The following is a 22,521-nucleotide window of genomic DNA, read 5'->3' on the forward strand; positions in this document are numbered from 1 at the left end:
GCAGTGCATTGCAGACCTGAGTCCCTGATTGTGTGAGAAAGTTTATTCTCAGATCACATTTGCTTCTTTTGCAAATCACTTTAAATTTGTGCCCCCCTCATTCTTGATCTTTTATGAGCGGGAACAGTTTCTCTCTAGCTATTCTGAGAACAGTCCCAATCCCTCCAATCTATGTTCAGATTTGAAGTTTCCCATCCCTGGAACTATTGTTGTAAACCTCTTCTGCGCTCTCTCCAATGCGTTCCTATAATGTGGCACCTCAAACTGTTTACACTGTTCCAGCTGAGGTCCAACCAGTATCTTGTGCAAGTTCAGCATAATTTTCTTCCTCTTGTCCTCTCTAGTACTAATAAAGCCCAGAATACTAAAGGCTTTATTAACGGCCCTCTCCACCTGTCCTGTTACTTTGTATGATCAATGCACAAATACTCCCTGGTCCCTCTGCTCCTGCACTCCGTAAAGAATTTGACCCCTTGTTTTATATTGTCTCTCCTCGTTCTTTCTCCCAAAATGCATCACCTCACACTTCTTGGTAGTGAGCCTCATCTGCCACCTTTCTGCCCATTCCACCAACTTTTCTGGATCCTTTTGAAGTTCTGCACTCTCCTCTTCACAGTTTGCAATACATCTGCAAACTTCGAGATTGCCCCCTGCGCTCCAAGATATAGATCATTAATATAGATCAGGAAAAGCAAGGGTCCCTGAGGAATACCATTGCAAACCATCCTCCCCAAAAATATTCATTGACCGTTAATCTCCGCTTCCTATTATTCAGCCAATTTTGTATCCAAGATGCTATTCTCCATTTTATTCCACGAGTGATGATGAGTATAAATATGCAGAGTAAGACTCTGTATATTGGGTTCGGAGGTGTGTACTTGTCATGTGTGACTCTGCCAATAAATGTAAAAGTGTGTATAGATTGGCGCTAGTTCTATTGTTCACTTATTCTGGAATAAAACAAATGCTTTAAGTGATCCTCTGAAAGAGTGCTCCATTATCAGTGCTATCTTATTGCAGATTTTTTCAACACCATCTTTTCAGATGGGTAAAGGAGATGCAGTGATACTTTTTCAAATGAGTTCTTCTGGGATACTGCCAAAATTGAGTCCTTCATCAGTATCACCAAACTAATTGATCATTTGTTACATTGCTGTGTGTAGGAAAATTGTAAATTGGCTGCTGCGTTACCTTTCAGAACAAGTGGCCGTAATACATGTATTTTCATAAAGCTTTTGGGATGGTTGGAGGTTATGAAACATGCTTTGTGAATGCAGGTTCTTTCTTTTTGTTAGGTATCTTTCTCCAGAAGGAATTGAAGCTTGTACTACTACTTCCGTTAAAGTTGATGTGAAGGATATCATCCGTATTGCACTGAATGTAAGTGACTTACAGGCTCATTCTCTTGATGTTTATCTGTTTCATTCATATTATATCAATTTGTTTTAACTGTTCTTGTCAGTGAGGCTATATATAAAATTATTCACATGCTTTTGCTTACTTTCTAAGCTTCAATATCGTTTGTTTTACATCTCAATTTTAGCTCAGTATATTTCTTGGACTGCAGCAATTGTAGTTTGTTGCTTGTATTTTAAGAAATTAAGTTTACCAGTACGTGTGCTGATTTAGTATACGCAATTAAGCATTTACATTTTTTTGTTAACCAGTTGACCATCAGAGCCTTCTGCTTTCTCTGACTAGACACGTATGGTATATTAAAATTAGGTGCATCTGCAGCACCTGTTTATAGGTGTTTTCAAAGCTAAAAATATGCGACGTGCTGCAACTTTGTAGTGAGATCATGCCACTGTGTGATTGTGCAGTCTGCCAACTGGCTCAAGATATGCTTTGAAGATTTTTTCACCCATTTTTCTTCTTAGTAATTGCAGTTTGTAGGGAATGCTAAAAACAGGTTTTAACAAAAGTTCATTGTGTATTTCATTCAAAGTGGGGTAAATTAATTTATTATATTGTATTTTTGTCAGTTTATTTTTAATTCAAGGCTTCAACCTCCCAAAGTCTTGGACTTGACGAAGTACTCCTTTGTCAAAAGTTCAGAGAGCTTTCAGTCACACAGATAAATTGAGAAATTTCCAGCATGAAATCTGTGCTACAACAGGCATTGAAAGTTTTGACCACTTATCCTGTGAGAGATATAGTTACATTTTATCCAAAATTCTTGATTGAATTTGAAGCTTTGCCTTGGGCAAGTGATCCATTTCATGTGTGTGTTTTATTTGAGTTTTTCTGTGGTGAATTGAAGACTGCACAGCAAAAGCAACACACAGAATCAGTAACAAATGTAGTTGTGGGTTCTTGGCTGAGAGACATTGAAGCCTACTCATGTCATCTGAGAATATGATCGTAATTAGACTCCAGACAGTACACCTGAATGTAGCGTTGATCTATATTGTTTTAATAAGAAGTTTTTAAAAATAGGTTTCTGTTAATGTCTATCCTGAAGTAGTTATGTGACTTGAAAACCAAGAGGAATGTCTAACCTGAGTACAATATTCTTTTCATTATTAGAACCTGGAAAGTAAGTGGGTTTGTCTCTCGAGGCTTGTAAAATAGCTGATGTGATGTTTCATAACATGACTTGGGAGGAATACAAAATATAAGAGTTATTTACTTCAGCTAGTGCCTTCTGGTTAGCTACATGGAGTTTATGCAAAGGTGAAAGCAAAAGAGAAAATGCTGGAAAATCTCAGCAAGTCTGGCAGCATCTGTAAGGAGAGAAAAGAGCTGACGTTTTGAGTCCAGATGATCCTTTGGCTTTGACAAAGGGTCGTCTGGACTCGAAATGGCAGCTCTTTTCTCTCCTTATAGATGCTGCCAGACCTGCTGAAATTTTCCAGCATTTTCTCTTTCGGTTTCAGATTCCAGCATCCGCAGTAATTTGCTTTTATCCAACAAAAAGATGAAATTGGGGCTGTGTTAGGCCAAAAATGGTCTTTGGAGCCAGCACTGCCATTAATAAGATCATGGCTGATCCTTGACCTCAACTCTTTCCACTCAATTCTCGTATCCCGTGATTCCCTTACAGTCCAAAAATCTGAGCCTTTAATGCAATTAACAAGTAAAAGTTCACACCTCCTTGGAGTAAGAATTCCCATTGATTCACAGTCCTCTGAGTGAAGAAAATTCTTATTAGTTCAGAATTGCTGTTCCAATATCCTGTAACTATGTTCCCTGGTTTTAAGCCCTCCACAGTCCAACGCCGGCATCTCCACATCATTTAAGCCCTCCAACCAGGGGAAACATCCACTGAGAATCTATCTTGTAAAGTCCTTCGAGAATCTTCGAAAGGATTTTTAAAAAATTGTTCATTGGATGTGGATGTCGCTGGCTAGCCCATCCCTAATTGCCCTTGAGGGGGCAGTTAAGAATCAACCACATTGCTGTGGGTCTGGAGTCACATGTAGGCCAGACTAGGTAAGGGCACCAGGTTTCCTTCCATAAAGGGCATTCTTACTCCAAGGAGGTGTGAACTTTTACTTGTTAATTGCATTAAAGGCTCAGATTTTTGGACTGTAAGGGAATCACGGGATACGAGAATTGAGTGGAAAGAGTTGAGGTCAAGGATCAGCCATGATCTTATTAATGGCAGTGCTGGCTCCAAAGACCATTTTTGGCCTAACACAGCCCCAATTTCATCTTTTTGTTGGATAAAAGCAAATTACTGCGGATGCTGGAATCTGAAACCGAAAGAGAAAATGCTGGAAAATTTCAGCAGGTCTGGCAGCATCTATAAGGAGAGAAAAGAGCTGCCATTTCGAGTCCAGACGACCCTTTGTCAAAGCCATGGGTTTTTACAACAATTGACAATGGTTTGATGGTCATTAGACTTTTAATTGCAGATTTTTAAAATATTGAATTCAAATTTAATCTTCTGCTAAACCTGGGTCCCCAAAGCATTACGCTGGGCCTCTGCAATACTAGTCCAGTGACAATACCACTACACCACTGCCTCACATCTTTAATTCTTCTTAACTCCAGGGAGTATAGGTCCATTTCACTCAATTTTTCCTTCAGAAGACAATCTCCTTTGCCTGGAGGCAATCGAGTGAATATTTGCACCCTTCTGAGACAATCATACCCTTTTTGGCATGGAGACTAAAATTCAATGCTGCACTGCAGGTTTGGTCTTTATTGATGAGTTTGGATTTAAATTAGAACTTTTGAATGGGAAAAAGTCATTACGTTCAATAAGTTTGGCTCCCTCTTCAGAGATCAATCATATATCTGACCATAAGGGCGGCACGGTAGCACGGTGGTTAGCACTGCTGCTTCACAGCTCCAGGGTCCCGGGTTCGATTCCCGGCTCGGGTCACTGTCTGTGTGGAGTTTGCACATTCTCCTCGTGTTTGCGTGGGTTTCCTCCGGGTGCTCCGGTTTCCTCCCACAGTCCAAAGATGTGCGGGTTAGGTTGATTGGCCAGGTTAAAATTGCCCCTGAGATGCGTAGGTTAGAGGGATTAGCGGGTAAATATGTGGGGGGTAGGGCCTGGGTGGGATTGTGGTCGGTGCAGACTCGATGGGCCGAATGGCCTCCTTCTGCACTGTAGGGTTTCTATGATGATTTCTATGATATCATTCAATTATTCAGCTGAAATTCTATCAGTTGTATTTGAATCCATTTATATTTATGTTTTCATGACTTTCCCTGGTAACTTACCAAGTGGCTTGCCCTTTTAGATGGAAAAGGCCTTTTTGTGTGACTCATCTTACTTTTAACTTGTTTCCTCTGGAATTTGAATCTGTCACTCGTACAAACAATTTCCTGCACAACTTTATCAGATTGTTTCATAATCCTGAAAATTTAAAATTGAGGGAATTATGATCTCTTCTAGCTTTCTTAATCCTGCCTTCTAACAACTCAAATATCCGATTCCCAGAATCCTCTTTGCTTGTCTAAACTTTCCAAGGCAAAGAAAAATTTGGTTCATCTCTGGAGTTAGGTTCAGTTGTAAAGAACAGTCCAGCCCACTGTGGAGCATACTTGATGAGATCATTGGTTGGTGAATTGAGTGGAGGCCAATATGCCCAATTTATTCTAAATTTGTTTCAATGAATGGGAACAAAAGAACATTCAATTGGAGGCACTGATTCTTGAACGCTATTGTCTACACTCTCATCAAGTATGGTGCAACACTGGGAACAGAGAGTCTTGAGAAGAATAACAAACATACTTGTATCAATACTTGGAGAAATTAAAACCAATTTTTGAAAATAACTAGTTCAAATTGTTGTTGCTGAATTCTGTTTTCAGAACATGAACAAGTTATGTTACATTACTTTGATACTATCTTTTTTGTGTGCAGTTTTCTAATTTATATCAATATTTTGTTTTCAGAGTGACTTAAGAGCCATTGGCAAGAAATTTCTTCCAAATGAAATCAATAGTGGACGAGTGGACCAGGTAAGAATGAAGAGTAGAGTACCTCCTTTGACCAGGGTGTGGTTTAGGGAACTTACGGATTTCGATACCAATCTATTGTTTCTACAAACAGCATTGCATTCCCCCCCTTTGCTGTAGATGGTATTTTCTAACATAGGGATAATTTTAGAAGTTATTGCTAATAATGTTATAGCAAGGCACCTCAAAAACCAAGGCAATCGGGCAAAGTCAACATGGTTTTGTGAAAGCAAAATCATGATCAGCCAATTTATTAGACTTCTTTGAAAGAGTCACGTGCTGTAGTTAGATTTCCAAAAGACATTGCATCAAAGGTTATTGCAGAAAATAAAAGCTCATGGTGTCGGGAGTAACATATTGACTTGGATAAAAGATTAGTGAGCTAACAGGAAGCAGTTGGATCGAATGGGTCAAAAATGGCATGATGTGCCACAGGGATCAGCCATTATATAAATGGCTTTGATGAAGGAACCAAAGGTATGGTTGCTAAATTTGCTGATGATACAAAGATAGGTAGGAAAGTAAATTGTGAAGAGGCATGAGACTATAAAGGCCCATAGATGGGTTAAGTGAGTGAGCAGAGATCTGGCAAATGGAATATCATGTGGGTAGGCAGTGTTACTGTCGCTTGACTCATAATCCAGAGACCCAAGGTAATGCTCCTGAGGACCCGAGTTCAAATCCAATCATGGCAGATGGTGAAATCTGAATCCAATAAAAATCTGGAATTAAAAGTCTAATGATAACCATGATGCCATTGTCAGTTGTGGCAAAAACCCATCTGGTTCACCGATAGTTGTCCTTTGCCGGTCTGGCCTATATGTGACTCCAGATCCACAGCAATTTGGTTGACTGTTTAAAAAATACCCTCCTGGGATGGGGAATAAATGCTGTCCCAGCCAGCGATGCCCATATCCCGTGAATGCATAAACAAAATGTGCAATTCCTCATTTTGATAGAATCACAGACAAGCATATTGGAATGGTGAGAGATTGTAAGGTCTGAGATTCGGAGGATCTTGGTGTCCTGGTGCATGAATCACAAAAGGCTTATATGCAGACAGCAAGTAATTTGGACAACTAATAAAATGTTATTGTTTATTGTGAGGGGAATTGATTACAAGCAAGGAGTTTATGTTTCGCTTGCACAGGGTATTGATGAGACTACATCTGGAGTATTTTAAGGAAAGATATAAATGTAAATCTCTGTTCAGAGAAGGTTTACTAGAATTTACCAGGAATGGGTGGGTTGTCTTTTGAGGTAAGGAATACTAGGCTAGACTTGTATTCACTGGAGTTAAGAAGAATAAGAGGCGACTTGTTCAAACTGTTAAAATCCTGAGGGGGTCTTGACAGTGTGGATATGGAGAGAACATTCCCACTTGTTGGAGAATTTAGAACCGGGGTCCCTGTTTAAAAATAGGAGGTTGCTCATTTAAGACAGATGAGAGTTATTTTCACTTGAGGGTTGTGAGCCCTTGGAAATCTCTCCCTCAAAAGACATTGGAGGCAGAGTCTGATTTGATTTGATTTATTATTGTCACATGTATTAGCATAGAGTGAAATGTATTGTTTCTTGCGCGCTGTACAGACAAAGCATACCGTTCATGAAGAAGAAAACGAGAGAGTGCTGAATGTAGTGTCATAGCTAGGGTGTAGAGAAAGATCAACTTAATGCAAGGCTGGTCCACTCAGAAGTCTGATGGCAGCAGGGAAGAAGCTGTTCTTGAGTCGCTTGGTACGTGACCTCAGACTTTTGTACCTTTTTCCCAACGGAAGAAGGTGGAAGAGACAATGTTCGGGGTGCGTGGGGTACTTAATTATGCTGGCTGCTTTGCCGAGGCAGCGGGAAGTGTAGACAGAGTCAATGGATGGGAGGCTGGATTGTGTGATGGATTGGGCTACATTCACTACTTTTGTAGTTTCGTGCAGTCTTGGGCAGAGCAGGAGCCATACCAAGCTGTGATACCACCAGAAAGAATGCTTTCTATGGTCCATCTGTAAAAGTTGGTGAGAGTCGTAGCTGACATGCCAAATTTCCTTAGTCTTCTGAGAAAGTAGAGGTGTTGTTGGGCTTTCTTAACTATAATGTCAGCATGAGTTGACCAGGACAGGTTGTTGGTGATCTGGTCACCTAAAATCATGAAGCTCTTGATCTTTTCTACTTCGTCTCCACTGATGTAGACAGAGACTTGTTCTCCTTTATGCTTCCTGAAGTCGATGACAATCTCCTTTGTTTTGTTGACCTTGAGGGAGAGATTATTCTCGCCGCATCGGTTCACCAGATTCTCTATCTCATTCCTGTACTCTGTCTCGTCATTGTTTGAGATCCGACCCACCAAGGTGGTGTCGTCAGCAAACTTGAAAATAGAGCTGGAGGGGAATTTGGCCACGCAGTCATAGGTGTATAAGGAGTATAGTAGGAGGCTGAGAACACATCCTTGTGGGGCACTGGTGTTGAGGATGATTGTGGAGGAGGTGTCGTTGCCTATCCTTACTGATTGTAATCTATGGGTTAGGAAGTTCAGGATCCAGTCACAGGGAGGAGCCGAGGCTCAGGCCACGGAGTTTGGAGATGAGTTTCGTGGGAATAATGGTGTTGAAGACTGAGTTGTGGTCAATAAATAGGAGTCTGACATAGTTGTCCTTGTTATCTAGGTGTTCCAGGATTGAGTGCAGGTCCATGGAGATGACATCTGCTGTAGACCTGTTGCGGCGGTAGGCAAACTGTAGTGGATGCAGGTAGTCCGGGAGGCTGGAATTGATACGTGCCGCGATTAGCCTTTCGAAGCACTTCATAATGATGGATATTAGAGCCATCGGCCGATAGTCATTAAGGCACGCTGCTTGGTTTTCCTTAGGTACCGGGATGATGGTCGTCTTCTTGAAGCAGATAGGGACCTCAGATTGTTGTAAAGAGAGGTTGAAGACATCTGCGAATACCCCTGCCAGCTGATCCGCGCAGGATCTGAGTGCTCATCCAAGTACCCCATCTGGGCCAGTCGCTTTCTGTGGGTTGACCTTCGAGAAAGCTGCTCTGACATCTGCAATTCTGACCCCCAGATACAAGTTCTTCCAGGGTGGAGGGCATGCTCTCGCTGACCTCTTGATCAAAATGCGCGTAGAAGCATTGAGCTCATCAGGGTGGGGTATGTTGGAGCTGGCGATTTTACATGCCTTCATCTTGTAGCCTGTTATGTCTTGCAGACCTTGCCATAGTTTGGGGGGGTGTGGCTACCTTGGGTCTCTAACTTGGTCTGGTACTGTCTTTTGGCATCTTTGATGGATCTCCTTAGATCGTATCTGGCTTTCTTGTATAGCTCAGGGTCGCCTGACTTGGACGCCTCAGACCTGGACTTCAGCAAGCAGAGGATATCCCTGTTCATCCATGGTTTCCGGTTGGGGAACACACGGATTTGCGTTTTTGGCACACAGTCTTCTACGCACTTAAGAATGAATATTTTTAAAACAGAACTCGATCGATTCTTGATTGGTGGTGAAAGGCGAGGCAGGAATGTGGGGTTGAAGTTAAAATCTGACCATGATCTAATTGAATGGCTGAGCAGACTCGAAGGGCCAAGTGGCCTGCTACAGGAATATTATACTGTGACATGCAAAATTTGCTTTCAAAGGGACACTGTTCAAATTGATCAATAAAGATTGCCTCAGAATTTATAAGAATTTCTGTATGATGAAAGAACAAGGCCGATCTGGTTCACTGACATCTTGGTGGGAATGTGAAAGAATGAGATGGAGTTCCAAATTGGAGATACTCGTTACCTACTTCTGTTGGAAGGCATAGATACGTCCAAGTTGCTGTTGTAGAATCCACGGTCATTTGTGAGGAAACATTTTGTGACAAATCTTGCTGTCATTCATGCTGGTGGGATCTTCTGGTCCTGCCACAGTGTGCCCCAGCTGTGAGTTTCCCAGTAGCGAGGAGTGCGTTCAATGAGAATCCCTGTTGATCATAGAATCATAGAAACCCTACAGTGCAGAAGGAGGCCATTCGGCCCATCGACTCTGCACCGACCACAATCCCACCCAGGCCCTACCCCCATATTCCTACATATTTACCCGCTAATCCCTCTAACCTATGCATCTCAGGACACTAAGGGCAATTTTAGCATGGCCAATCAACCTAACCCGCACATTTTTGGACCATTTGTTGATGGTGGTGGGACTAAAGTTCCTGCTCCCAGCAAGTGGCATGCCACCTCCTGTTGCCGCCAAACACACCGCAGAGGGGGGCGAAATATTCTGCCCTGCATATCAGAAAGCAGAAGTCATTGTAAGTAATCTATTTGTGTTGTTGGGTATTAGAAATAGAGATTTAAGTGGTGCTTAATTTCGTCATTTTGTGCAAGGAAAGGATAAAACTCCAGTTAGATTCATGTTAAATAATGGAGACCCTTTGATTATATTTTGCTGGGTGAATGATGCCAACTAACAAAAGCAATTTGCTGAATTGTTGAATAGGTTCTCATGGGATATTAACAGTGGTCTTTGTGTGCAATTTTCTTTCTCTTGCACTCTTGTTATAATTCCCTTGAATTGTACTATAAAATCAATTATACCTGTAACGTTCGTCTACCCGTCTGCTATTTGTGTCAGAAGTCCATGTTGTGTGATTGACATGTAGTCTTGGCTCTTACCACTTGTAACATCAACTGTTATGATGCTAACACTATAATCCCTCCTCCTCAAAAGAAGAAAAACATTTTGAGATGGGATTTATTTTGTTTCAGTAGATTGTGCACTGACATTTTTGGTTCGCATTTATGTATGCAGCAGGAAGACCTGAACTTGGGCAAAGATATAGGCTGGGATTCTCTGTCCAGGCTTGCTCCAAAACCAGAGAATTTGGCCCGAGGTCAATGGACCGTTGCATGTTCCGCCCCGCTGCCCATTACAATTCCCGTGTCGGGCAGGATGGGAGAATTTACCCCATAATTTTTCGATACAGTCTCATTGTTCTGTTTTGGAATAGGAAGTCTAAACTTATCTTTTCCACTGTGCTTTTCTTTGGAATTTCTCACAAAGGATGGTAGGAATTTGGAACACTCCACAACAAGTTAGTGTGAGAAACTTTAAATCTGAAGTTAAAACACATTTATTGTATGGAGTCATTGGGGTCAATTGGCCCTTCAAACCTCACCTTACTTTCCATTGAGTAATCCAGTCAATCTGCTGTTCAATTTTCTTGGCTCTGCAAGTTAATTTTGTTCAAGTACCCATCCAATTTACGTTTGAAATCATTGCTTCCACTTTCACCATCCTTGTGGACAGTGACTTCCAGGTGTGTTTTGAACAAAAGGTTCTTCCTCATGTTTCCTCTGCATCTCCTGCCCAAGACCGTAAATCTGTCTTAGTCCTTGTACTGTCAGATAATAAGAACAGTATCTTATCTCCTTGTCTACTTTATCCAAACCTGTTATAATTTGTACACCTCTGTTGAAATCACCTTTGGCCCAAGGCGAAGAATCTCAGCCTCTCTCAAACGATGTAACTGAAATGTACTGTCTGAGTCTGTGGTGGAAATAGCTTTAGTCGAAGCTTTAATAAGTAAATTAGACTGTTGTATGTGCAGGGTAATGGGCAGAAAGTGCCATTCTTATGCTAAGTGAATTGCTCATTTGGCGAGTCAGTACAGATGTGAAATGCCAAATGACGACCTGCGCTGTAACAATACAATGATTCAGTAAAATTCCACATCTCTGGAATTAATCTTGTAAGTCTTTGCTACACCCTTCCAAGGACCCATGCATCTTTCCTATGGGGAAGTGTGGGGATCCGAACACGATGCAGCACTCTAGTTGCGTCCTAACAACTTTATAAAGCTTCAGCATAAATAACTTGTCTCTATCAATGAAGCTCGAGATCTTATTTGATATGATCTCCTATGTAAAGTAATTTTAGCAGAAACTTGATTACTCAAGCTATATTTAACAGCCATGATGGAAAATTAAATGTTACAGGAATAAGCTTCAGTGTATTGAACGGCTTTGACACCTATTCCTTTGTTTTTCCGTCCTTTCAACATAGAATTGAAGCGTTTAATGTTTTTTGACTTTTGTACACTATAGGCCTATTTTTGAAATCTCGGGCCCATCTTTAAGAAGCTTTATCTTGTCCTCGCATTTTAAAAAAGGTTGTAAAGGAGAATCTCTGTGTATTGACACCTTTTTGATATAGTATTTCCAACCGTGGAGCTTTAAGATCCAGGAAGTAGTAAATTTGTATGAAATAGAGAAAATACTGGCAGCACTCAACAGGTAGGTAGTACCTGTGGGTTTTTGTCATTCATTGCTAAATGAATAGAGTATAAATATAGGGAAGTGTTGCTGCAACTCCACAAGTCACTAATTAGTGAGATTGTACCTGGAGTATTGTGTACAGTTTTGGTTCCCTTATTTAAGGAGGGATGTCGTTGCATGGAGGCATTTCAGAGGAGGTCCACTCAGTTAATTCCAGAGATGAGTGTGTCTGAGAAAGAGAGATTGAGCAGTTTAGGCCTATACTCTGTACAGTTTAGAAGAATGAGAGGAGATCTAATTGAGGTTTGCAAGATGATAAAGAGGATTGACAGGATAGTCATAGAGAGGATATTTCCTCTCGTGGGACAATCTAGAACGATAGCTCATAGTTTTAGGATATGTGGTCGCAGATTTAAGACAGATGTGGCAAAATTACTTCTCAATGGTGGTCAATCTGTGGAAATCACGACCACAGTGTGTGGTCAATGCGGGGACATTGAGTAATTTTAACAAGGAGATGTACAGATTTTTTTAAAGTCATGGGTGACAGGGTCATGGAGAATGGGCAGGAAAGTGGAGTTGAGGCTGAAATGAAATCAGCCATGATGGTATCGGATGGCGGAGCATGTTCAAAGGGCTGAATTGCCTACTCCTGCTCATCGTTCTTATATTCTTGTGAAAGAACCAGAATTATTGTTCCGGGTTGGCGCTTTGTCAGAACAGTAAATTTGTGCTGTTTTATCATTGCCACTGGCCGATGCTGTAATGTACAGTTTGCCCAGTCATGTATGGGTTTTCCAACCACTGAAACATTCTGGACACTTTTGTGTTTCTCCTCACAGACACAGCTGGAGCCACTGCCATCTTTGCCTCTTTCTCTCTCTCTCTCCTCTGGATCTTCCAGTGGCTATGCCAAGATTTAAACTCTATTTTTCTTTTATATTAAAATAGTAAGATTATTGTACCTGGGAGAGGAATGAGAGGAAACTAGATAATTTTAAAAGAAAATGCACCTCCGTGCATCCTCCTCAGCAGCTGCCAGAAACAGCCCCCCCCCCAATAAAAACAAATCTAAGAGGATAATAATTCCAAAGGGAGGAAAGAAGTGTCAACTATCGATTGACTGAAGTTCTGAGATTTAGATCTGAATAGAACTGTTTCCCCCTCTTTTTTTGTTCTCTTCCACTCACCAAAACCTTTTAAAAAAAACTTATTCTCCTGTCTCTCGCCTGCTATCTGTTTTAGTTCCTCCGATCACAGGTTCCCTCCCTCCTGCTCTTGCTGCTCCTCCAATCGTAAATTTTTGATTCTGGGGAGGAGCAAGAAGTGGAGGAAGGAAACTTGTGATTGAAAGAGCTTGAGGAAAGGAACTTACAATTGGAGGAGCTGGAGCAGCAAGTATTGGAGAGGCAAAATCTCTGATTGAAGCAGCAGCTCTCCACATATTCTGTGTCTCCCAAGCTCACTTGTTCTTCCATTCACACTCGGCATTGTTTTCCCACTCTTAATGAGACACCTGTGCCAGCAATTATTCATCCCTATTTGGACCATGGAGGAACCATAATGTTTGTATTATTTGTATGGAGGCGACCTTTCTGCAACCATCTTTTGCTTTTTTCATGGGCTGATTGGGATGTTTGAAGGGTGAATTTGCTTGCTGGCCCCTTGTATTTTGAACCCTAGCCCTCAATGTACTCTCTGAACTGTCAATTTGGTTTGTCCCATTTATACATAGGTTAAAATTGCTCATGTTAATTGCAATACCTCTCTACAAGCTATTGTTAGTTTATACTTTGTCCTATGGTGAAGATTTTGTTCAGGGACCTCTCAACTGTTTCCTCCGGTGACTTCCTTTCTTTGCGATTTCCCACCTGCATCCAATTTACTCTACATTTGGCTCTTCAGAGTCAAGATCATTTCTTGGAACTGCACGGATCACATTCTTTATTAATATAACTACCCCATTTTTTTTCTTTTCCTTCCTCTCATTCTGAAATGTGAAATATCCATGATTGTTCAAGCCCCAGCCTCTGGTGGGGATCCAGAGATGATTGCCTTATGTGGTTCTGCCTTCTAATTTTGCTTTTAGCTTCTAAGAACCTCTTGCCTATACACTTGGTACGCATGTAGGCCATGACAACTGGATCCTTCCCTTCCCATTCCAAGTTCCTATCCAGCTCTCAGCATAAATCCTTCACCCTGGGACCAGGCATGCAATACAGCGTTCAGAACGCTGCCTTTTGATGGCAATACACAGCATCTAACGCTCACCATCATGGTGCTGTCGTCACTTTGCTCATCCTCCCTGCTCTCATCCACGAAAACTGCAAGAGTACCGAACCCTTGTCAAGTGCAAGGGCTTTCATTGCCACCTCCTGGATCCCAATTCCTGCATCACTCTCGGACACACCAACCTGTCCCTCACCATTGACCAAATCTGAAGTGCCTAACCGAAGGGGTGTGATCACTTCCTCGAACAAATTGTCCAGTTAACCTCCTGTTCTCTGAAACATCACAGTGTCTGAAGCTCAGACTCCAGCTGGTCAAGTGTGGGATCAAACTACTTGAGCTGTAGATGTTGCTGGACATGAGAGATTGCTGATCCTGTCTTTGGTTGTTGTTCCTGCTGCAAGCAAGCTGTCGAGTCTTCAAGCGAAGGCTCAGCCTGTGTCCGGGCTGGTAAGCTGGCTGACTTCCCGAGTAATGGTTCTATTGTTTGAATGCTTAAATTTTTAGAAGGAGAGTTGGTTTTGAAATAATTGGGCAATCCTTAAGATCAGTGATTGTTTGTTTCCTTAGTTTTCATGGAAACAGCACCTCAATTCCCTTTGCCTGAAGTCAGGAAATTTCCAGGAATAGTGGTATGGAGATTGTTACATATAGCATTCATTGAGAGAGAGTAGAACTATAGTTAAAATAAAGATTATAGTTTGCTTCAAGAATGACGGGAGGACTGTGTGAAACAGAGTTGGACCGGACCTGGAGAAGGAAGAAGGTTGTTTAAAATATCTGAGGTGGAATTTGATGGAGGAACAAATGGGGGGAAAATGATACCATTTGAAGTAGTGTTTTGAAATGAATAGAAGAGTTCATAGTCTCTTTCTCCACTGTAGGAATTCTATCAGGCCCATCAAGCCTGCACCGATAACAATTCCACCCAGGCCCTATAACCCCACATATTTACCCTACTAAGCCCCTAAGGGCCAATTTAGCATGGCTAGTCGACCTAGCTGACACACCTTTTGGACTGTGGGAAGAAACCGGAGCACCCAGAGGAAATCCAAGCAGATAAGGGGAGAATGTGCAAACTTCACACACTCATCTGAGGCTGGAATTGAACCCGGGTTCCTGGCATTGTGAGGCCACCGTGCCAGCCAAATTATATTAACAATTGATGCACTATTTTGTTAAATCATTCTGGTATTGACAATTTCCAATTGTAGTTAAGTGTCAGTATACTGATATTTCTATGATTCTAAAATTTATAAGTATGAAACAGTATAATTAAGGGGCAGGGTATTGAATTCAGAATATGTTTCTGTGTAAGGGTGTTCCTTTCTATCTGTTTTTAATGGTGATTGTGAATGTATCTATTAACTGTTTGGTGATTGTCAATGAATGTGTTGCTGAGGATATTCTGCACAAAATATGTTTGCATCTTGCCTACACCGCCAACATATTCTACAGCATTTTTCAAAATACTTTTCGGAGACTATAGGCGGCGCTGTCTAGTGCAGCATGTATTGCCCATGGGAAGATAGTGCACTGCTGCCTCAAATAGCAGCAGACCGTATGGTACATCCACAGTGCTGTTTGGGAATTGCAGGCTTTTTACCCAGTGTGGTATAATTCCAAGTCAGGCTGGCATGTGGCTGAGAGTCTTGCAGGTGGTGATGTTCCCATTCATCTTTTGCCCTTGTCCTTCAAGTTGGAATAAGGGTGAAAGCTGAATTACTTTGTTTGTCTCACGTAAATGATAATGTGCACATGATGAAGAGGTTACAGAGGTGTAATTTTATTTTAATTATTTGGATGACTAGTATATCATACTCAGACACCTGCTTCCTATCATTTGAAATTCTGAATTTTAGAATGTTTGCCGAAGCAAAAGGTCTGAGCTTGACCTGCTGTTCGATTGCATGCATTCACCTGATGCTATACAAGCTATAGAGTTATAATAGTTGAAATTGTTCCTGCATTCCTTTTAGAATTGTACTGAGAGAGATCAGGGCTGTTCCTCATTGTTTTTAAAATAATGGATTACCTATTTAACACAAAAATGAGGTGAAATTTTTTGAGCATCATGAGTCTTTGGAACTCTCCATGAGAAGGCGGTGGAAGAGGAGTCTCTGAATATTAAGGCAGAGTTGGATAGATTCTTGGTAAGCAAGGAAGTAATAGATTATATTGGGGATAGGTGGGATGCAGATTCAAGGTTACTATCAGATCAGCCATGATATTAATTGGTGGAGCAGACCTGGGAGGCCAAATGGCCTACTGCTGCTCCTTGTTTGTATGCTTAACCTGATCAACCGATAAAAGTGCCCCATGTGAAAAGGAGGCTATTAACCCACTTTAATAAAAAAGGAAACTTAAATTAAAATGTGATTTCCAATGTTAATGATGCACCCCGGCGCTCTTGGTTGCAGAAGGCCTCAAGCGTAATGGTGGAAACTGCATGCTCCATCTCCAGTTAAACCTGAGTGTGAACATACAAAAATCATTGAAGGTGGTAAAGCAGGTTGGAAAAATGGTTAAAAAGGCATACAGAATCCTGGGCATTATAAATCAAGGCATGGAGTACGAAAGCAAGGAAGTTATGATAAAACTTCATGAAGCTCTGATTTGTCCTTGACTATGGAATTGTGGTCAATTCTGGGTGGACCATTATAAGAAGGATGTGAAGATTTCAATGAGGGTGCAGGATAGATTCATGAGAGTGGCTTCAGGCATGAGGGACTTGTTACATGGATAGATTTGAGAAACTGAGGTTGCTCTCCTTTAAGAAGAGAAGGTGAAGAGAAGATTTGATGGCATTGTTCAAACATTCTGTCGGACAATACAGCATGATATAGATAGGCTGGAAAATTGGGCGGAGAAATGGCAGATGGAATTTAATCCAGATGAATGCGAAGTGATGCATTTCGGAAGAACTAATGTAAGGGGGAGTTATACAATAAATGGCAGAGCCATCAAGAGTATAGAAACACAGAGGGACCTAGTTGTGCAAGTCCACAAATCCTTGAAGGTGGCAGCACAGGTGGAGAAGGTGGTGAAGAAGGCATATGGTATGCTTGCCTTTTTGGACGGGATATAGAGTATAAAAGCTGGAGTCTGATGTTGCAGCTGTATAGAACGCTGGTTAGGCCACATTTGGAGTACTGCGTCCAGTTCTGGTTGCCGCACTACCAGAAGGACGTGGAGGCTTTAGAGAGAGTGCAGAGAAGGTTTACCAGGATGTTGCCTGGTATGGAGGGTTTTAGCTATGAGGAGAGATTGGGTAAACTGGGCTTGTTCTCCCTGGAAAGACGGAGAATGAGGGGAGATCTAATAGAGGTGTACAAAATTATGAAGGGTATAGATAGGGTGAACAGTGGGAAGCTTTTTCCCAGGTCGGAGGTGACGATCACGAGGGGTCACGGGCTCAAGGTGAGAGGGGCGAGGTATAACTCGGATATCAGAGGGACGTTTTTTACACAGAGTGGTGGGGGCCTGGAATGCGCTGCCAAGTAGGGTGGTGGAGGCAGACACGCTGGCATCGTTTAAGACTTACCTGGACAGTCACATGAACAGCTTGGGAATGGAGGGATACAAACGAATGGTCTAGTTGGACCAATAAGCGGCACAGGCTTGGAGGGCTGAAGGGCCTGTTTCCTGTGCTGTACTGTTCTTTGTTCTTTGTTTAAAATCTTGAAGGCTCCAAGTCAGAGTTGGGGGAGAGAGAGAAATTTCTCCTCTTTCGTAATGGTCTAGAACCAAAAGATACAGATTTAATGGGATTGGCTGAAGGACCAAAAGTGACATGAGAAAAAATGTTTTCACACAGCCAGTGGTGATGCTCTGGATTGTACTGCTTGAGAGGCTCGAATCAATGGTGGCTTTAAAAAAGGAATCGGATAGACACTTTTTCAAAAAAAGAAAATTAACTTGGCTGCAGGAAAAGAGAGTGGAGTTAGACTAGCTGACTTGCCCTTGCGGAGAGCCAGAACAGAACCAATGGGCTGAATGTCATCCTCCTGTGCTGTGTCACCTTTCATGATTCTATGACCAAAAAATAAATCTTGTACCTTTTGATCTTAGGGGCATTATTTTTAATTTTAATGTTCCTCAAAAAATTAAAAGATGTTGGGCATTTTCTGTTGGTGCTGTTATAAGTCTTCAACAAATCTGACTGGAATGAGATAAATGGCAGAATTGCTGCCCATTGCAATCCCTTCTTTGTATGTTCAGTTCCATATCCCCTCGGTTGTCTTTTCTTCCCTTGCTAAGTTAGCTCCTAACTTAGACAGCAGGCAACCTGTTCCTTTGCCTCTGATGCTTAGTTGGCTTCCTTCAAAGTGTGATAGTGCATTGACTTGAGCTTTGGTTGTTGTCTCTCTATTGCCTCCCTTTGGCTAAATGATGCTCATGATTTGCCCAGTTAAATTTAGAAAATGTCCAGGAAATTTCTGCCAAAAAACCTGACTCTTTTCATGCTGCAGAGCATTTTAGGGTGCTGGTGATCAAGTGCAGTAATTTACCAAAATGCTTAGTTACATTTTCACCACATTTTATTATTGAAAATTTTGTTTGTGGGAAATCTTCATCCATTTAATTTTGTGGGTTTTGTTGTAATTATTGCTTATTGGATCTGCCAGTTTAAAAAAAAAAGTTTTCACATGAAAGTAAAACTTAATCTCTTCCCTTTTCAGTCTTTATGGACCAGTGCAGCTTTGCAAAGGGATGTTGGGAGATTGGGGGCAGAGGTGGCAGGAAGGGGATGAGCAACCTGCACTCTAAGAATAAATCACTTTTTAAAAATTCAGTTTTTCAAAGCAGTTAATGAACATATCTGCACTCTGTTAGAAATCCCAAACTATAATAGATCTAAGTTAAGCCACTTTACTGATTGAATTTGTTGTGCTGTTTTTGAGGTTTTTAAAAAAAAACACATTGAAAAATGTCAACATTACAAGGAAATGTGTTTTGTACTTCTATTTCAGGTATCTTAAATATTATCATTATGAAGTAGCTTTTTTTATTGATGCTATGCAACTTTTATTATATTTGCTGCTGCTCTTTGCATGAAGATTTAAATCTGTTTAATGGGTGATTGAGTGTTTCCAGTATTATTCGAGTTCACACTTATATTAACGTGCAATTTATGTTCTGAATAAGATAATTATTCTTCCATAACATATTTATTTCTAGCTTGAAGGTCCATGTGTCTTACAACTGCAAAAGATCAGGAATATATCTGCTCCAAAAGATCACGAGGAGTCGCAAGCTGCACCAAGGATGTTACGTGTGCAATTGACAGATGGGAGTGTGAATTGCATAGGAATAGAGTTTAGTCATCTGTCTAAAATCAGGTGAATTTTGCAGTTCTTTAAAAAATGGAACAATTTTGTAATTGTAATGCATGAAGCTAAGCTTTTGTTTGTTTATACATACATTTGGTGCTCTCAATAGAGTGGTATAGAATAAGGTTTATTTTCTGGTCTTCAATTTTTAAGTTTTAAAAATCCAAACAATTCAGTTTTCATCCAGATTTTTCCTGACCTAGCCTGAAGTATTTATTTATAATATTCCCTATACTATTTGACTAGAAAGCAGAGTATCTCTTTTTTGTCTCATTGGCCCCAATTTCTCCTGAATTTCTCCTGAATTTACCAGAACATACCTGGATCTTGTAACAGAGTCACAGTGGGTGTTCTTAATGTGAGGCTAGCATGAATTACATGATTTTACATTTTCAGAAATTTACTGTAACAAATGACTAAAACCACTGCTAAAAACACTATATTTGTAACTTGATGGAATGGAATAACCCCCTTAATGTTAGCCCGACTGAAGAATGCAATTCACAGGAATAAATTATGCTGTCTTTTACATATATATTCAATTTTCCCAGAATCGGTTCAAAATAATTCTTTGCTACCAAGGGTTTATTTATGTTTTCTTTTTGCAACATGGTAACTTACAATCTGAATTGTCTTTCACAGTGAAGTTTCTTTTCCTGGAGATTCTCCCTCTAGCCCAAACTATTTACTTTCTTAGCCTTGTTTTAACTCTCCATGGATTTGGTTGTTTCAACCCGAGAGCAAGCTTTCAACAGCCTTCATGAATATTGAACCAAAGAGATTTTTCTGGCCTCCAGATCCTCTTTCTCTTCTGGATCCAGGTAGACTCAAAACGCTGTCTCTGATTTTTGAGAAAAGACTGCAGTCTGATCTTTATGATGGCTTCTTCTGCACAATTCCTCATGGCAAATGAATTCATGTGGGCTTTGTATGTAGGGAGAAATATTAATTAGCTCTCTTTGCGAACCCAATTCTCTCTCATCTTGGAGCTAACTTGTCAGTTTAAAGCACAACCATTTTCAATCCAACATTCTCAACACTTTTGGGACTTTGGAGACACCTTCAGAACAGATCGCATGATCCCCTTCATTTTACCTTCAGCTTAATAACAGTCACAAAATTCAACAGTCCTAGAAACCTCATAATTGTGACAAAAGCTTTAATCAACTTGAACACCTCAATTAGACCATCCTTATGATTAGTGTCCAGAATTGTCTTCCACAAATGTCCTAGACTCTGCAAAAAGGAGATTAGATTTAGTAATTATGAATGAGTCAGATTTAGGTCATAGCCTAATGGTGCGTATGCATTTATCAAATAACAGTCACATGATCAAGGGAAAACCCACACTCTAGCATGTCATGGGCAGAGCAGAGTGATCCTATATCCAACGGATAAAATCCAAGTTCTGTAGTTCAGTCACATCCAGTTGTGAATGGTGGTGGACAGTTAAACCACAACCAGAGGAGGTTTCACGAATATACCCAAAATCAATGATGCAGGTGGTGGGGGAGCCCAGCATGTAATTACAAGAGAGAAGTCTGACCCCCCCCCCCCCCCAACCTGTGCCCAGATCTCCAGAATGACATGCTAATTTGTTTTGCCCAATGTAATTTCAATAAATGGCTGAAGGCACTGGGTGCAACAAAGGCTTGGGCCCTGATAATATTCTAACTATGCTCCATAACTAGTCGTGCTCTGAGCCAAGTTGTTCTAGCACTCCTATGACGTTGGCATCTAACAGTAATGTGAAAATTTGCCAAAGTACATTCTGCCACAAAATGCGTGTCAGATCCAATTTGACCAATTACTGCCCTACCAGTCTACTCTGGATCATCAGCAAAATGATGCAAGGTGGAGTTGAGGGCTATCAAGTGGCACGTATTCAGCAATTGCTGCTCACCAATACTCATTTTGGATTATGCTAGTCCACTTGGTTCCTGACCTCAATATAGCCTTGGTCCAAGCACAGGTAAATCCCAGAGGTAAGATGAGAGTGACACTCTGACATCATGCGGTATTTGACTAAGTGTGGAATCGATGAGGCCAATGGGAATTGAGAGGAAAACCCTCCACGGGTTGGAGTTATTCTTAGCATAAAAGACGATGGTTGTGGTTGTTGGAGACCAAGTATCTCAGTTCAAGGATGTTGTGCCTTCGGACCCTGTCCTCGATCCAGTCTTCAGCTGTTTCAGTAACCTTCCTTTCAATGCAAGGTCAGAAGTGGGAATGTTCGCTGGTTGTATGTTGCTCAGTGCTGTTTAATGATGCTTTGCTTCTCACCCAAAATGCCTATAGCTATTACTAGTGCATTTCCAGGGTTCAGCTACCCATTATTTATGTTCCAATTTTGTTTTCTTCTTTGAAAATCTGTTGTGCTAAAAAGACTTTTATCCCCATTCTGCCAATTTTAATTCTTCCGTTGTACTGAGGCGTATGCCCATTATCTAAATTGTTTTTGAAATCTGTTATTCATTGAGTTTGCTATTTGTGTCACCATGGACTGATTCAGTTCCATGAAGGCTGAGGGAAATGGCTGTTTCGCCAGGGATTTATTTCGAAGTAGTAGACGTGATCCAGCATGGTTTTTCTCTCTGAGAAATGAACACTAGTTAGACAAGCAGCTTGTTCAAATGGAGCAATAGAGTACTTTAAATGCTGGTACTAATCCAGGGACTCCCAAATTGAATTTTGAGAGTCTTTTAGTTAATCTATTAAAGCCTATCATATAGTCTTCCATGGGATGACCATCTGCATTCTGGAATCCATCCAAATCTGACCATTCTTCAATAGTATTTAACAAATCAGCTTTCTTGTCAATTTCCTGGCCTCCAGTATTAAGTCCAAGTCTGCACTATCTGGCTAAGAGGCATCCATTGCACAAAATACCTACTTTATTTCTAGTAGAAAACGACAATACCAAGGCTGTACTCTGCTTTCTCTTTCAGCTGTAACTAATGTCCATGTATCTACTTCTTCCTTCCATTGGTCATAGGGTTCACAAGAGGATGTTTGATAGTGTACAGTTGCTTTCTGCTTTTTTTTAACCTTGGTTACAAGGATATTAGTTTTATGTCGGAGGAATAATTTTTTTAGCTTTTTGAGCAACCATTTTTGAGGTACAAAAACAGAGAATGCTGGAAAATCTCATCAGGTCTGACAGCATCTATGAAGAGAGAATAAAGCCAATGTTTTGGGTCAGGATGACAGAGAATAGTTAACATTGGCAGCATTTTGACTTCATTTTTCTGCTACCATGTTCTCACCAAAGAGCCATTTAGTGAA

At 40.9% G+C, this 22,521-nt stretch overlaps 1 protein-coding gene across 5 annotated transcripts in view; it reads left to right on the forward strand.

Annotated features, from left to right (window-relative positions):
* Positions 1-22,521, forward strand: part of tdrd3 (tudor domain containing 3) — a 109,218-nt gene that overhangs the window by 11,708 nt on the left and 74,989 nt on the right. For all 5 annotated transcript variants that reach the window (XR_013498867.1, XM_078221696.1, XM_078221697.1 and 2 more), the window contains exons 2-4: positions 1,296-1,380; positions 5,356-5,421; positions 19,085-19,245. Coding sequence is in view for 4 of the 5 variants with exons in the window: in XM_078221696.1 (XP_078077822.1) it covers positions 1,296-1,380; positions 5,356-5,421; positions 19,085-19,245 (312 nt within the window). In the remaining variant the exon portion in view is untranslated. The remainder of the gene's footprint in view (positions 1-1,295; positions 1,381-5,355; positions 5,422-19,084; positions 19,246-22,521) is intronic.

The sequence above is a fragment of the Mustelus asterias genome, chromosome 10 (assembly GCF_964213995.1).
Source record: "Mustelus asterias chromosome 10, sMusAst1.hap1.1, whole genome shotgun sequence".
NCBI classification, from domain to species: Eukaryota; Metazoa; Chordata; class Chondrichthyes; order Carcharhiniformes; family Triakidae; genus Mustelus; species Mustelus asterias.